This window comes from Diabrotica undecimpunctata, chromosome 3 (assembly GCF_040954645.1).
Source record: "Diabrotica undecimpunctata isolate CICGRU chromosome 3, icDiaUnde3, whole genome shotgun sequence".
NCBI classification, from domain to species: Eukaryota; Metazoa; Arthropoda; class Insecta; order Coleoptera; family Chrysomelidae; genus Diabrotica; species Diabrotica undecimpunctata.
Genome location: NC_092805.1, coordinates 82,897,845 through 82,915,977, shown reverse-complemented (window position 1 = coordinate 82,915,977; position 18,133 = coordinate 82,897,845). Strand labels below are relative to the sequence as shown.

Below are 18,133 nucleotides of genomic sequence, written 5' to 3'. Positions count from 1 at the left end.
GGTTTGGTGATGAAAAATTATTAAGGTGGTAATAAATTAGTGAAAAATGGGTGAAAAAATATGCCATCAACAAAAAGTTTCTTTTTTGAATTCTGCTAGCTTGAATCTTAAGCCAGCAGAATCGCTCCCCTTAAGGTTGGTTTGGTGGTGAAAAATTATTAGGGTGGTAATAAATTAGTGAAAAATTGGTGAAAAAATATTACGTAGGTTAAATTGGATTCCGCTCATGTGTCCCCGCTAGCTTAAGGGTCCTTCTGCTTCGGAACATTCCTCGCAATATTCTTTACATACTGGACTAGACGATATTCTATAACTCGAACGACTTAATGATAGAAATTGGCGACAATAGCGAAGGGATGCATGGCAATTACTTGCAAAGACACTGACTGTTGTAAAACAAATATTTCAGCCCTAACACAATGACGGTGTACAGATATTAAATACTAATACATTAACAGAAAACACCAATCAAAAAGTAGAATCAAAAAATAATTTACTAAGAAGTATTAATACTGAAAATTTCACAAATTATGCATTTACTTTTAACATAATGGAACAGATAAAGTTTGAGTTCCTAACATATTAGTTCTTAATTTTCTCGATGCTAATGGCTAGTGTTTATGAATTATTAAATATTTTACTATTAAATTGCTAAATGTTTTAAGTTGTGGATGACCTGCTTCTTATTTATGACAAAACATCACTTTTTCGCTTTTTATGTTACGCCTATGCAAGCGTTACTACATATCGTGTATTACTCAGAATTCGATTGAATGAACCTGTCACCTATTGCATTACCTGTATTTGTCGTACAATAATTGTTTTCTGTTACAACTTGTGAGCTTATTCGTTGAACCACACCGTTTCCCTTCAATTCGATGCCTAACTCCTCTGTATACATATGTGTGGTTTTTCCAAGTAACAAGTGTCTATAATCACTGTGAAAATACTAAGGTGTGTTCAGACCATTTATAACTACCTATATCTAGACGTAATGTGGATGACTGCTAATTGGCATCGATATTAATGCTACAAAATTTAGAGATTCCTAGAAGGAATCGATTTAAAATTATTATTTGATTGGATTTCCGTTAATACTGTCACCGAAATATTTTATACTAAAATGAGGTGGAAATTTATCAGCCCGCTAGAGCGCTAGAGATTTAATTTAGAATTTTTTTTTCAACGTAATTTTCTTTTAGTTCTATACACTTGTTCGAAGTTTTGCAATAACCACATTCTCTCGTTGAAGTGAGATTACAGAAGATCATTAAAATATCCATTTACCCCTTTTTCGGGCGTTTATTTCAACCAAAATAAACGAAAAAATTTCAGGTATTTAAAGGATTAAGAAAAATACATAATCGACTATACTCATCAATATGGATTCAGACGTTATCACCAGAAATACTGAAATAGAACAAAAATGGAACCTTACTTAATTAATCGATGTCACGTGATGCTTTTGGCTAGAAGTCCGGAGGATTTGATCAGCATGGGCAAAATAACTAAAATAAAAAAGAAAGCGAATAGCGTCAAAAACATTACAGCAAAAAACAAAGTTGAGTTGGCCAAAGAGAAGGTGATGGGTAGCGGCTCTGAAAGATGACAGAAACAGAAAAATACTACTACTACTACTACTTGTCGGTTTATAACGTTCTCCGCCGTTTTCCGACTTCCAATCGCCACTTAGACCGGTTGTTCCATAGATCTTCTTCTATGGCCCTCTCTCTCAGTTCTTTATTTATTCCTTCGCTCCAACTTTTCCTCGGTCTACCTCGTTTTCTCTTTCCTTCTGGTTGCCACTTTAGTATTTCTTTTGGCATTCGTTGTTCGTCCATTCTTTGTAAGTGTCCGAACCAGATAAGTTGTTTTGTTGTTAGGTCATCTGTGATTGTTCGTTTGATTCCCATTATTTCTCTAATGCGTTCGTTGGTAATCCTTTCTCTTCTAGATCTTCCTGCGGCTCTTCTCCAAAAATCCATTTCCGTCGCTTTCAGCGTTGACAGTGTTCTTTCTTTCAGTGGCCATACCTCACAGCTGTATAAAGTGATACTTTTTACTATAGTCTCATATATCCTCTTTTTATTTTCTTTGCTGATGGATTGGTCCCATAAAATGGTGTTTAACATTGTGATGGCTTTTCTCCCTGACGTATTTCTCTCTCTTATGGCTTTGTCTAATGTTCCATCTTGTGAAATAGTGATACCTAGGTATTTGTAGTCACAGCAGTGCTTTATCGTAGTGTTATCTTCCAATATGAGATCTTTTTGTTCTGCTCCAATGCACAGGTATTCGGTTTTCTTTTTATTTACTTCTAGACCCCATATATCATACTCTTTAATTAATTTTCGTGCCATATAGTTTAAATCGTCATAATCTTGAGCCATTATTACTTGATCGTCTGCAAAGTTAAGCGTATATACCATAGTATTGGTGAGCGGTATCCCCATTGTCCTGCATTTTTGTTTCCATCTTTTTAAAGCACTTTCGAGGTATATTTTAAATAAAGTGGGAGACAAGCAACATCCTTGCTTTAATCCTTTTGATGTTATAAATCCTGTTGTTATTTGTGTCCCCGCTTTTATCTTTATTATTGGTTGGTTGTATAGCACTTTGACGGCTTTTATTAATTCTATATTAATATTCGTGCTTTCCATTGATTGCCACAGCTTCTTCAGTGGAACGCTGTCGTAGGCTTTCCGTAGGTCGACGAACAACATATGAATCTCTTGATTCCTTGCCATCTTTTTTTCTATTATCTGGGTTAAGGAGAAAATGTGGTCAATAGTGGATCGACCCGTACGAAATCCTGCTTGTTCTTCTGCTTCATAATACAATTATTCTCTCTCGATTCGGTTCTTTAACACCTTTCCATATATTCGACTCATAGATCCGGTTACAGCTATTCCTCGGTAATTTTCACAATTATTTTTATCACCCTTTTTATGTATAGTGCTAAGGTGTGATATCTTCCATTCCGTAGGGATTTCGCTTGTGTTTATGCATTCTTGAAAAAGTTGTCGAAGACATTCGTACAATTTGTTCGTTCCGTACTTAAACAATTCTCCGGGTATATCTCCTGGTCCGGGTGCTTTGTTCCTCTTCAGCTGTTTACATACATTTTTAATTTCCTCTGTTGTTAATCTTATTGGCGAGCCAACTATAATAGAAAATTACAACTGTAAAAATTGAAAATTTCTGTTGTAAGGTATCGGTAAGTTTGAGCTCAAATTCTACCCAGAGATTATCTTCCATTGTTTTTTTTTGTATTAACCATTTATTTCATTATTAACTTTAATTATTTCATTATTTGTTTACTTAACTAATTTTTTTTTATATTTCATCTTGTGTTATTAACTCCGGTTATTATCCCTTCAGGATAATAGACAGTTTCAATTGTTTAACTTGGCTTGTTCCCATTTATATATTACTTATTTATTATATTTGAATTTAGAGGTGTTTAACAATATTGTTGGTCATATTGTAGGTTAGTATGATATATTTACTTGGCTATACGTTCTTCCAACGTTAGCATTATTTTGTTTAAGGTTGTTTTTTAACCTAGATGTAGGTTGTACACTCTATATCAGAGTTATTCTGTCTAGTTTTCAACTTTTTATTATAGTTGTTTTCAACATTTTTTTTTAAATATTATATTGTGAAATTTTCATATACTTTTTGGTAACTTAGAGATTGTCAGAATCTAAGAAGTTATATTTAATAAACTTGAATTTGTTTTGCATATAATTTTTTATTAATATTTCCTTACCTTTTTACACTTACAGCATTTTTGTTTATTAAATCAACTTTAATTAATATTAGCAGTATACGATACCTGGAAGAGTGACTGTTACTCTTTTTAGAATATTATCCCTCTTCTGGCGCCCTCAATTTGTTTTCTTTGTTAATTTTCATTATATCTCTTTATTTTTCATATCTTCTTTTCTATCCATCATACATATTTTCCTGATTTACTGTCTTTAAAAGGCATGCAAATTGGCCGTATCCATCCTTGAGTTTCTTGTGGTCATTCTCTTGCCTACATTGCTAGCCTAGCCACATTCCGTTCAATATTTTTTTTTCATACTTCTTTACTTAATTGTTATCTATTTTATCCCATATATATAGACCACTCTTCTTATACCTCTCTCCTCCTATACACCCCAGTATTTTGCTACATTGGCAACAGAAAAATATATAATTGCAAATACAAGCTATTGAAATTGAAGAATGGAACATAATCACACGGCTGTAGGCTTACATGGTTTGAAAAGTTTATGTATCTTATTTGTACAAAAATAGAGTCTAGGTAGAAAAATTTGGAAATATATGTAAGTTAAGCTGTCAGTTTTGCTGAATAGGAAGGAAAGAATTTAATTTGAAGTAGTGTTTAACGAACGTGTTGTCTATCAATCATTATCAGTCATCTCATCATCATTGGTACTACAGCTCTAGTTGAGCCCCGATCTTCCCTAGTTTGTGTCGCTAGTCGTTTCTGTAATTATATATATATTTAGGGATTCTACAGTATTCACTGCCTTCCCTCGCTCAACCGTTTGCATCTCTCTCTGTTGTTCCATTCTCCAATTAATTTTTGAAAAAGATTTCTCACAGTAAGTTTCCATGTAAAATCGCCATACCCTTTCTTCTGAAAGGCTATAGCTCAAACGGCTTTAATTGTATGTCTTTTTGTAGTCTTTAATTGTATGTATTGGGCCGTTGCTGTTTTTTTCTGTTCACGCGAATAATCTTCAATGTACGTACGATGTCATAGTCAAATATGTCGCTGTTTTTAACAGCTTCACAGAGAGAAGCGATCATATAAAAATAATAGTCGAGTTTTCTATAGCTGGTGCCGTTTCTCGCATCCTAATTTCCAGCGTTTTCTGTCAAAAACTTGCTCTTCTTCTGGCGGTAATTTCATCTTCGACATCTTCTCTCCAGGGCCGTCTTGCTCTACTACTCTAGAGGGCGGAGTCCATTTTTCTTTATTTTTTGACCATCTATTTTCAGGCATTCTATGCAGGTGTCCATACCAGTTTAGTCTTTTGGCTTCAATTGTGTTGTGTCTAGATCAATTTCCATTTCTCTTCCAATAGTTTCGTTACTCACCCTATCAAGTCTAGTAAGCCGGCAACATCGTCTCCAATAGTTTATTTCCATGGCGTTAGTTTTTGATTTGTTTCTTTGATTTATTTTCCAGAGTTCGGCACCGTACAACCCAATACTTTCTATTATTGTTCTATAAATTCTTTATTCCCTTTTATTTTATTATTTCACAATAGTCAATGTAACTGTCTAGCGGCTGATCTTGCTTGGCCAATCGTGGTGTGTATTTCTTTGATATTCCCTGCTTTTGGTGTTATTTGGACTCCCAAATATTTGAAAGTTTCAGTTGATTTTCTAGTTCCTATTTCAACTTGTAGGCTGATTTTCTCCTGCAACTAAGTAGTCGGTTTTTGTATATTAATTGTGAGGCCAAACTTGGTGTACTCCTTCCACTTTTCTAGGAATATAGTCTATATCACTCTCGTCTTCAGCTATAATGGCTTGGTTGTCAGCGAAGTGTATGGTGTACAATCTTTCGTGTTCTATTGGGATGCTCATCCCATGCCCATATTGCAGCACTTTCTTCTTCACATTGAGAGCGCGTCATTCAGATATATTTTGAAGAGTGTAGGTGCTATGCAGCAAGCTTGCTTTAGACCCTTACTAATCGGAATTTCTCTAGTTAATTTGTTACCAGTTTTAATGTTTACCAGTATACTGTTAAAGCTATTGTACTGCTTTTATATATATTTTTTGTTTTTCCATTGCTACCCAGAGAATTGAAAGTAGTACACTATCGTATTCCTTTGTCAGATCTATAAAGACTATATGAGTTGAAAGTTTGTGGAGTGGACTAATTTTTTCTCAATAACCTGCTTCAGGAAAAATATGCTGTCGATAAACGATCTGCATGCACTAAACCCATTTTGTTCTTCTACATGTGTCATCTCTTTCAATTTTTTTTAATATTTTTCTATCTTGAGTCTTGAGAGTGACTTTATGACACTTAGCCTTTTGTAGTTTGAACAATTATTTTTTTTGTAGATGTTAAATCATTAAAACATTAAAAATAGTTGGCGGGACCAATAAATATTGCTTTAAACAACGCAATATTTACAAACGATGTAAATGCGTTGAGCAGTTCAATTATCAACACCATAATGGATACTCAAAGAAAGCTTTTTATGGACAACAAGAGAAAATGAGTAAAATATAAAAATTTAAATGGAAGAAACAACATATATTAAAAGATAGAAAAAAATATATTAGATATTTACGTGGAAGGGCATAAGTGATACAAAAGAAATTAACAGACTAAAGAAGAAGAACGGAGCAACAACAGTTAATAGAAAAGAAATGCTACAGATAGTGGCAGAATTCTACGAAACACATGAATTCGCTCCATATCCAACAGGACCATTAGTACAAAACAATTAATTGTGAACCAAGGTTCTGTATTAACCTTTAACCTTCCGATAGGCGTGCCCACCAAAGTACTAACTTTGTTAATATATCCACAGAAAAAAATCATTTCAGTCTACGTTGGTCTAACCAGGTGGCCACTGAATCGTTTTGTTCTTCATCCCCTGGGGCATGGTTTCATCAATAAGCAAAGTGGCAATAATTACTTGTTCATTTGTTCGATTTACAAATTTATATAGAACAATCTATGCGTTGTAAACAGAACGCTTCTCATTTCTTTTCAATCAAAGATAGTTTCAAAATCATAAATGCATCGTTTGTGCTCCCATTATTTTTGCATTCGTGTGGTAGCTACAGACATAGCAGTTTAGATAAAAAATGAACAATCAAAGTAGCTCACGTGTTTGTAAACTAATACGTCGTTATACGAAAAATGGAAACACTCTCTTCCTCTTTGATTTTGGGATGTTCTACAACTGTTCTTAACCGATGAATCCCAAAAATACTTAAAAAGGTTTTGACATTGTTTTGACTATGCTTATATGGGATTAATCCACAATTGATTGTAATGAAAATTACATTTTTAACTAACGTTTGACGTTCGATTTCTATTCCGGAAATTATTTTCAAAAAAAGATTTAAAAATTCTGCGAAAATGTATAACCAACATGCTATTTCAAAATTCATGGTTGACTTGCTTGGCCTCGACCTTGTAGGCTAACCTGCTTATGGTTAAAAAGATCTGAGACTGGTGTTTTTACCCTCGGAATAATTCTGAGTGTTTTGCGTGTTTTTTGTATTATTTGTCTGTGTAATGTGTGTTTACGTAGATTATATGTTTGCTATTGCTAATATGTTCTTGTTGTTGACTTCGTCTTTTAGTATTGGCAACCAAAGCCTGTTACATTCTGATGATGGGTATGAATTTGATATTCCGAGGGTAAAAACACCACCATCAAATTTTTTTCAACCAAAAGCAGGCTGGCCTAAAAGATCGAGCCCAAGTAAGTGAACCATTAATTTTGAAAATACATAACCTATTAACAACTTGTTGGTTATACATTGTCGCAAAATTTTTAAATAATCTTTTTTTTAACGATTTCCGGAGTGAAAATCGAAACATCAAACGTTAGTTAAAAATGTATTTTTAGGCTTTTAGAACTTATAATCTTAAGACTGGTAAATGGACAGACTCTTCCTTATATATTCTGTTTTATTTTCTTTTTCGTATCCTTTTCAGATTTATGGGTAGAATTTCCCGACGTTTATGGCGATTGCTTGAGTACTTCTGATGTTCAACATATACGTTATACACGTTGTTTGTGATAGTGCAAGAAACTTCCAATAAAAAAACACTAATAGTCACCCAGCCAACCAACCAAAGTTACACAAACACACACCTCATGTTGTTTGTTCCGGTAGACCTTTCCGTTATCATTACGACGAAACGATATTACACAATTATGCAAAGCCATTTCCACATTCCTCGCTGATAAAAAACCGTCGAAAACTATCTTTCATTTCCTTTTATCAGGGCCAAATGTTATGCAACAGCCGTTCATTCATAAAATAGAATAAATACATTCCAAGCGGTGCCACATCGATGTTGTTTAAACATTTAAACTGCCTGTCTGCCTTCTTTTCTAGCTCATGTGTGTCTGTCATCAAAATGATCGTCGTCATTTTTTGTTTAATGTTTGTCCTACGAGGTCCTTCCAATATGTTTTTTCTTTTTATAATATAACACGATTTATTGTTTGCTTATTTTGACATTCTAAAGTTGTTATTTTCCTTGTGTAACTGGTATTGAACCTGTAAAAGGCAGTGAAATTAAAAGAATACTAAATCTCCTATGAATTAAAAATATTTTATTGTCCTCCATTATATTGTCGTCGCCTCCTGACACACACATATATATATATATATATATATATATATATATATATATATATATATATATATATATATTTATATTTGTTTATTGGATTTTAAATTTCCTCGGGAGCTAATATGTGGTTTTAGTTGTTTTCCTGGTTTGACTCCGCGTTAAATAGTTTTGGTCCTTTGAAAAACCCTTGTTTTGGCGACGTTTCGGCAAGGTCACACTTGCCATTGTCAAGTCATATTAGTTCTGCTTCTTCTTGATGTTTCCTGATTACCTATTTGTTATATCAAGGATGTACCTGCTGCACCAGATGTGACTGTAAATCCCATATCTGTTTGGTTTAGCTTAATCGGTAAAAGTCGGTAAATCGAAATCCAATGAACAGTTTGAGTTTTTCCGATCGGGTCGTTGTATCATGGTAAGCAGCATAAGTTATTTATTTTCTATCATCCTTCTAATTAATTGTAACAAGACAGGGGAACAATTATTTATTTTTTTAGTGTGAGTCATGAACTATTCTGTGCTCAGGAGACAGGATTTGGCTCATTTTAGAGTGGCCAATACCCGTTTCTGGGCATAACTAGAGCGACTAAGGCTGGGAATGTACGTTTACTTAACGACGATATTCATATTTTCTCGTGTATCGCCGTCAGAATAACAATAACATTATATTTTCAACATTTAGTTAAAATTGAGTTCCTTTTAATGATTGCCTCATGATGATACAGCTGCAAAATAAATTATTGAATATTAATATAATACAAGTCTATGCACCAACAGATAACAAACCAGATGAAGAAATTGAGCAATCCCACAGCCAAATTAAATAAATTCTCCGGAGCACAAAAAACATGAGCTACTATTATTACGAGGAGACTTCAACTCAAAAATTCGTGCCGAAATCAGACAAGGTATAACCGGAAAGTGCGGACTTGAAGAAAGGAACGAAAGAGGACACAGACTAATACAGTTTTGCCAAGAAGAGAAAAGTGTTATAGCGAAATGCTTTGTTTCAGAAAGATAGTCAGAAAGCAAATTGACTACTACAAGGTTTACAAACAGTATTACATCTGTAAAAACATATCCAAGTGCAGACGCAGCAACTAGCTATAATCTTTTCTGTGCTGGATTCAAACTAAAACTAAAATGAATAAAAGCCCCAACAAAAAGTTTTGAAACTAGAAAAAGACCCAATAAAGAAAAAGGATTGGATTACTGTTAAATTAATTACTATAGAAAATGTCACACCGAGAGTGCAGTACGGCTAATATAGGAATGCACAATTGCCGGATTTCACGCCTTGTGCTTGGCGATACAAACAGGTCCAATTGGTAGTTACAATACCGTACCCAGATCTCTACGCCGGGCTCTGTTATTTATTATAAAATAATATATTGATAAAATAATTGCCTTCAAGTAGCCAAATAAGAGGCATGAATTTGAATAAAAAGACCTTAAGTTTTTAGCGAGAATTTTATTCTAAAACTGTATACTTTTTTAAACTAACAAATGTATTTTAAATTACATTTCTTGATAGCTATAAATATACCGGGTGGAACCTCCGGTAACTCGATTTCCGTGCACCCAGCCCAATATCCAAGAAAAACTTTTTCTTTTGTAAATATGTGAAAAATTATCAGGAACGGGAATATCGAAACAGCTTTGCACATTTTTTAATCCCGGCGATGTTATTAAAAAAACAAGTTGCGCACTTGAATCACTGCGAAATTTTAACACCTACTATGAAATTTTTTTTTATGGAAATCTGAAGTGCAGTTTTTGTCCTTGTTAAAACATAATGCAGTCTCGCATTTTTTACACACAACATAAGTTTACCTAGTTCCTTGGCATAGCAACCTGGTAGTTTTCAGCGAAACCTTGTGTTATTCCATATGTGATAATGGTATTCCTTGTCCACACTTGACCAGATGAGCAGGTATAAGGTTTATAGTGTAAGTTATTTAACATTATATTATATTTATACTTTATTAAACTAACAAATATATTTTAAATTAAATTTCTTGATAGCTATAAATATACAGGGTGGAACCTCCGGGAACTCGATTTCCGTGCACCCAGCCCAATATCCGAAAAGCCCATACTCTGATTGGACTGGAAAATGCATTTTATTGGTTATACAGTGTAAAATAATCGAGGTTACTCACATATATTCAATTAATTATACTAAAGTCGTCCTCTACATCCGAGATGTCGGATTCGCTTTCGCTACTCTCCCTTATGTTCGCGTGTATTATCAATTGGTCTACGTCATCTTGCAGGTTGTCCGCAGTCCACATCTCAGTTTCCGTTTTCTCAACAACATGAGTGACATAATTGCGCCAATTTTGCTCTGTGACGCATGCGAAACCGTCGTCGATCAACTGGCGTACCTCGTCGTTTTTAAAAGTGGTATTATGGGTACCTACATATCGCTTAACTTGGTTCCACACCATTTCTATAGGATTCAATTCGCAGTGATATGGAGGAAGCCTTAAAATATAAACATTATGTTGTGAAGCATACTCATCAAGATGATACTTATCGTATTGATCTTTAAAAGCACGGGCTGCTTCTAATAGCTCGGATTTCAAATAACACTCCTCGAAAAAATGTCTTTTTCCACTAGCCATTCCTTGATTGCAGCTTTATTCCAGGAATTGTTAGGGAATCTCTCTTTACGGGAGTGGTACGATGCATTGTCCATTACAATGACATTCCTGCGACCATTATTTGGTAAATTTGATATTAATGTCTCCTTAAACCACGACTCAAAATATGCGGCATCCATTTCATTGTGATGGTCGCCATCATTATTCTTTGGCAGAAAAACACGCTGTGTGCCAGGAAGGAAACCTCCTGAAAAACCTGCATGCAATAAAACATATCGTGGACCTCGTTTAGTAGGTGCTTTTAAGCCAGTACTTAAACCTTTGAGAAAAGCATTACGACTGTTTTGTATGGTAGTATCGCACCATTCGTAATTTATAGATTGGCCAACATTAACCCACGATTCGTCCAAATATATGATATTGCAATGGTCTTTTCGCAAACGTCGTATAGTTCTCAAATAATTATGGCGCCAATGAATAATATCCTCTCGCTCCACCATGATGCTTCTTCGGCCACATTTCTTATAAACAAATCCAATATCTTTCAGAAGTCTGTATATAGTAGAAAGAGACAACGGCTGTATATTCTCATTACCTTATATGAAGTTATGTATATGCTTTAAGAATGGCGGCAAATTTTTCATGAAAAATTCACAATGAACAATTCTCCGTAGAATACTTCTTACACCCTCGTCATATGTGAATATTCTAGAATTTGATTGACACATTGGTTTTTTACGTTGTTTTGGCGATTTCAACGTTCCACTCTGTTCTTTTTCTTTTTTGAAATTGTAAATGCTTCTTTCGCTAACACCAGTCATCAACGAAGTACGTCTTACAGCAGCACTTACATTAAGTTGTTCCGTATTTTGTAAAAAACACAACACATTTAACACTACGAGTTTAGCGCAACCGTTAAATAATTCACCGGATGTAAACTTATGGGACTCCATGCTCTCTGTTGAAACTCGGACTAAATTTTGAAGTGTAGTTTCGTTTTCCAAAAGCACTTTCACCCCCTACCCATCCTTAGGATGGGTAGGGGGTGAAATAGGGAAAGCTTGGAGTTTATCAAATACTAATTATGACAAACAAGTTTATGGCCATATTTAGGTGATTATGTTAATGATGGTAATTTGTAGCAGAAGTTTTACAAAAGAAATGAAGACCTATTTATAGAAACAACATAACTGTATTTTTAATATTTTACATACAATAGAAAAAATCTAATTTCTATGAGTAATAATATCATTTCCAAGTTTCCAAAGTCTTTCCTAGAAATTATGTAGGTTTTTTCTATTTTATGTAAAATATTAAAACTACAGTTATTGTATGTTGTTCTTGTAAAGAGGTGTTCAAATGTTACTCTTATGAATATGATTCAATTGTATATCTCATGTTGACGTTTTTTATGCAAAATTCATAGTTTTCGTTGTCAATAACTCATCAATGTATTTTTATTCTACTGTATACGTATACATGATATAAAATATTTTACTCGTACTGCCGGCAGATGCATTTTATCCAACCCGGTCCTGTGAGACAATGAGCAATCAACAGCTGGAGAAAACCGACAACCCTGCGCGTTTATTCTCCATAAGAAAAGCATTGCCGTATCTTACCCGTACTGCACTCTCAGTGTGACATTTTTTATAGACTTTATTCAACAAAGAAGCAAGTGTAGAAATCAAGAGAAACTCGATATAGAGAAATATATCGACAAATAAGATACGAAGTTAAGCAGGTAAAAGAGGCCTGGATGGATCAAACATGTCGTGAAGTGGAAGAACTACAAAGAAAACATGACGAGTTTAATATACACAAAAACTTTTAAGGAATTACCTTCACCCAGAGAAAAAGGACTTCTCACTTCATGAGAAACTTAGGTAAAATAATTCTCGACTTATACAAAAAAAAAGGAAGAATGAACCAATTACATAAAGGAGCTCTTCCGGGATACGAGGACACCACTAAACACCGCAAAGTATACGAATATTGGTCCTAGTATTTTAAAAGCGGCAGTAGAGAAAGCCATCAACCAAAGCAAAACTGGAAAATCTCCAGGCTCTGGCCAAATACCATCAGACTGGCTCAAACTTCTAGATGACGACAATGTCTAAGAACTAACAAACATTTATAACTACATTATACGAAACTAAAATAATGCCACAAATATGGTTGTAGTCTACATTTTTATCCCACTCCCAAAAAAATCTAATACATCATCATGTAAAGACTTAAAACTAATAATTAGTAACATAGGTCACTCTCTTAAACTGCTTCTCAAGATAAAATGAAGCAGAAATATAAAGAAACAAACAATTTGATTTCAGAAAAGGATTGGGAAGCTTTTTTCTCAATGCTAGCAGAAACAGAATACAGAAACCAATACGTCTGCTTTATAGATTTTTAAAAGGCGTTTGATAGGGTCCAACACGATAGGCTGTTTGAGTATCTAGAAATGATTGGAATAGATGATAGAGATCTGAGACTTTTACAACATCTATATTGGAATTAAGAAGCTATATTCTGGTAGACAGCAAAGAAACAGACTCAACCTCTTCCTCAACTTTATTTAACGTGTAGTCGGAAATAATATTTAAGCCTTATAAGGGCAATGTGGAGTTCGAATTGGGTAATAAACTATTAACAGCATCCGATATGCAGATGACACAGCGATCATCGCTGAAAGTATCGAAGATCTTCAATTCCTTATAGAACGAGTCACTAGAGAATGCTCAATAACGTACTTCCCATAAATACAACAAAGACAAAGTTACTTGTGGTTAGTACACAAGACTTTGGCCCTATGCAACTAATTGTCAACAATGAGCCGATTACAAAAGTTATCCATTTTAAATACCTAGGATGTTAGGATAAACGAGACATTAAATCCGGATAAAGAAATTAAAACTCTTAATAAATTAAGTTCTCAGCTGAACTTACAACTAAGAATCAACTTCCTAAAATGTTATATGTATTCTGTATTACTATATGGATGTGAAACCTGGATCGTGAAGATTAATATGATGAACAAATTAGAAGCCTTCGAGATGTGGTCGTATCGTAGAATACTCAAAATATCATGGATTCAACGCATCTCAAACATAGAAGTCTTAAACAGAATAGGTCAAGGCGAAGGTGACTTGACGAAGATGATAAAAAAACTTGAATATCTGGGGCATATAATGAGAAGTAGCGGATACTGTGTACTGCAGTTAATACTTAACGGGAAAATCGAGGGAAAAGAGAAATTGGTAGGAAGAAATGAATACGGCTCCGAAACCGTCATCAATAGACTGGGTTATCAGCAGATTAATTGTTACTTGCCGTGCAAGATCGAGAACAATATCGTCAAATAGTCATGGAAGCTACCCACGCCTAATTTGATCACGGTACTCAAAGAACAAGATGATATATCAACTAGATTTATTTAGAAGTTCCTTAGACTTTATAAAATTGTGACGGTACAGTTCTAGTTCAAGAAAAATTTTATTTTTTTTTGACGTTGATGTCTCACGTTTTTATTTTTATTTTTTTAATTTTGGTGAGGATTTACGTTTGCCATAATATAACAACAAATTTTTGTGTTATTAAATGTTTGTATAAATGAAATATTTTTGTTACAGTCCTTTCTTCGGTGAAGAATTCCAGTTCGAGGTCCCTCGAAATTTTCGTTTCATCTCGATCTACGTGTTGGACCGGGATCGCCATCTGAAACAGGACAAGATGCTGGGTAAGGTGGCGATCCGGAGAGAGCAGCTGTCTTCCTATAACAATAAGGATCATTGGTTCCCTATCAAAGCGGTCGACGCTGACTCCGAGGTGCAAGGGAAAGTGAACATTGAAATTAAGTTCGATACGGAAGCGAACGTTTACAAAAGAAGGCTGCTAGTACAGGTATGGAGTATTCTTTACTCATGTTCATGTCTTTTTATTTTTTATGGTATATAATTTTCATGGTATTTACAATAATCGCCAAATTTACGTATGTGCCGACCATTTCGTGTGGCCGCTTTCCGATATATACGTATATATTGGTACTTTTGAGACATCTTCATGCTTAATTTTGGGCACTTTTAGTCCAAAACTGTCCTAAGTTTACAATTAGTTGTTATTGTCTTTAATATTTGGTCACAAGAATATAACACGATAAAGATAAATATAGCCTACTTATGTCCAGCAAATTATCATACTCTTGGTGTTCTCTGTTTCATCTAAACTCGTTGACTATGAATCTTTGATATCGTATGCACCTTACAATCCTCATCTTCATCTTATATTTAATTGGAATTCAACTGATATTCAACGACCTTCTGTCTGACGTTAAAGATATTCGTTAACCTGATATTCAACTGACTATGAACTAATATTAATGATTATTTAACTGATATTCAAATATTTACTCTTATATTACATATTTTTTCTTCACATTCACCTATTTTCATCTATATATTTTCTGTTTTTTTTTGCAGGTGGTGCGTTGTTTAGAGTTAACCTTAAAGAACGGTTCATGCGATCCGTACGCGTTAGTTTGCGTGTCGTACACGAACGGAAAAAGTATATCGAAAAGAACTAAAGTCCGCAAAAAAACGACGAGTCCGCAGTTCGACGAAGTTTTTCCGTTTTCGAATTTTGACGGGGGGAAAGACTCGATGTGCGAGGGTGATGCGGAAATTTGTGAATTACACGTATCCATGTGGCACGACACGCCGGGTATAGGTGACGATGTGTTCTTGGGGGAGGTCAAGGTGCAGCTCAGGGGGATGCAGCAGCAAAATTCGGCGCATCGGAATGCTTGGTGAGTATTATTTTACTTACTATAACTCAGTTATCAGGTAGTTAAGTTTTACATGTAGCCCATCTTAAAAAATAGAATATTTTGGTCGTTTAACAAGTAATTTGTTTTTAGCCGGCCTCAGATCTCATTGTGTGGGGGACAATGGAAACTTTTGTTGGATTTGGTTTGTTCTGGGGTGGACGTTTTTCTGAGATTTCCCAATTGTTTTCCATGAAGATTAATTAATTTTTGCGCGCATGTAAATATATTTTCGAAACAATTTTTTTCGAACCTAAAGATACAGAAACGGTATCATTTGATACTACAACAAATTTGGAACAAATCTAAAAGACAGACTACTTATCAATTATATGGGAGTTCTCATTGCCATGATGCCATTGATTGCGTTTGATCATTGTGATCTCTTTCGGAGCTTGTCGTTTGTGAACACTTTTGTTTTTGGTTCATTTTAAATGTCTAATGGAGCAATGTAATTGATTTTTTACAATGTTTCTTTTCCCTAGTCGACCTGGTCCTATCTTAAACAGTTATGAAATATCCAATGAGAATTAGTTCGCCCAAATTTTTATCAAATATTAAATGTTCTAGAGTAGAAGAAAAACCCGAGCATGAAATATAAGAGTCAGATAAAAATCTCAAGATACTTATTTAAACAAATGAAGAATAGAGAAGCAACGGGAGAAGATCCAATAGCCCATGAAATATTGAAAGTAGGAGACAATATACTACAAGAAGCAATCTGTTTTCTCACATGTATAAATTATTAATACGAATGATAACCAATCGTTTGATAACAAAGCTTAATCTTTATCAACCAGTTGAGCACTCTGTGGATAATCTGCAAGCACCTATAAAGGCAATCGAGCAATCCACGGAATCTAATATTCCACTACACATGGCTTTGTCTAGGATATGCTGACGATATAGCAGTCGTTGTCAGGGGCAGGTTTGCTCAGGTGGTGTCTGGGAGAATGCAAGCAGCCCTAAATATAGTTGACGATTGGTATAAACAAGAGAGACTGATAGTCAATGCTCAGAAAACACACCGGTGCTGGGAAGAACAGAGATTTCATTCGCCAAAGAGACAAAATACCTAGGGGTATATTTTGATCATGGAATACTCACTTTCTAAAAACGACACAGAAAGCTACTATGTCCCTAGGCAGATGTAGAAGAATGTGCGGTAAAAATTGGGGGCTTAACCCAAAAATGTCTCTATGGTTATAAACAAACGGTTATTAGACCCATGATAACCTATGGCTCGGTGACGTGGTGGACAAAGACGCAGCAAGTGGGAGCAATAAGGCTGCTAGGTAATACACAAAGGCTAGCATGCCTGTGTATTACGGGGGTCATAAAAACAACTCCTACTGCATCGTTCGAAGTCCTGCTGAATCTACCACCACTTCTTATCTTTATACAGGGCGAAGCCAAATCAGTGATGCACAGATTAATCCATAGTCAGCGACATATAAGCCAGATGCATGGTACTGACAACAGAAAGCTAATCGAGGAGCTAAAAGCCGATATTGTGATTGTGATGGGGAAACCTATCGATGCAACAGCTACGAGATATAACTTTAACAATAAGTTCACAATTAAGACACCAGGCAGGGAAGACTGGAATAAAGGTGTACCCATACAAGCTGCTGCTACCTGGTACACGGATGGCTCAAAAACATCGGAGGGTGTGGGAGCCGGCATAGCAGGGACAAATCAAGGGATACATTTCCCGGTAAGTCTGTCTAAGGATGTGACAGTTTTCCAGGCGGAAATAACGGTAATCCATCACTGCGTGGAAGAAATAGAAAGGCAGGAAAGAACATTCTGTTCAGTTGCCATCTTCACAGATAGTTAGGCTGCGCTTAAGGCACCCAATTCTGTAGAGGTCAATTCTAAGCTAGCATGGGATTGCGTGTGTGCCCTAAATAAACTAGGACACTGTAGCAAGGCTACGTTAGCCTGGGTACCGGGGCACGAGGGTCATAAAGGCAATGAAAAAGCAGATGAAAAGGCCAAACAAGGCTCATCAATGTCATTCATTGGACCGGAACCCTTCTGCGGCGTTGCAAAGTCAGTAACAAGAACGGCTACAAGGAAGTGGGTATCTCACAAATCTTTGGAATGGTGGAGGAATTCACCAGGTCAAAGACAGGCGAAACAGTTCATTATAGAACATTTGCCAAAATTTACGGCAGACCTAATAAGCAAAGACTGGAGAACAGTCAAAGCCATAGTAGGTCTTCTAACAGGGCACTGTGAGCTGAATAGGCACCTGAAGCTGATGGGATTATCAGTTGATGACCTGTGCAGATTCTGTCACCTCGAAGAAGAAACAGCAGACCACATTTAATGCCAGTGTGA

The 18,133-nt window shown here is 35.2% G+C and overlaps 1 protein-coding gene across 1 annotated transcript in view; it reads left to right on the top strand.

Moving 5' to 3' along the window:
* RasGAP1 (Ras GTPase activating protein 1) overlaps window positions 1-18,133 on the top strand; it is a 122,584-nt gene that overhangs the window by 22,882 nt on the left and 81,569 nt on the right. Inside the window, exons 3-4 of the mRNA XM_072526154.1 lie at window positions 14,598-14,868; window positions 15,444-15,769. Coding sequence (XP_072382255.1) covers window positions 14,598-14,868; window positions 15,444-15,769 — 597 coding nt within the window. The remainder of the gene's footprint in view (window positions 1-14,597; window positions 14,869-15,443; window positions 15,770-18,133) is intronic.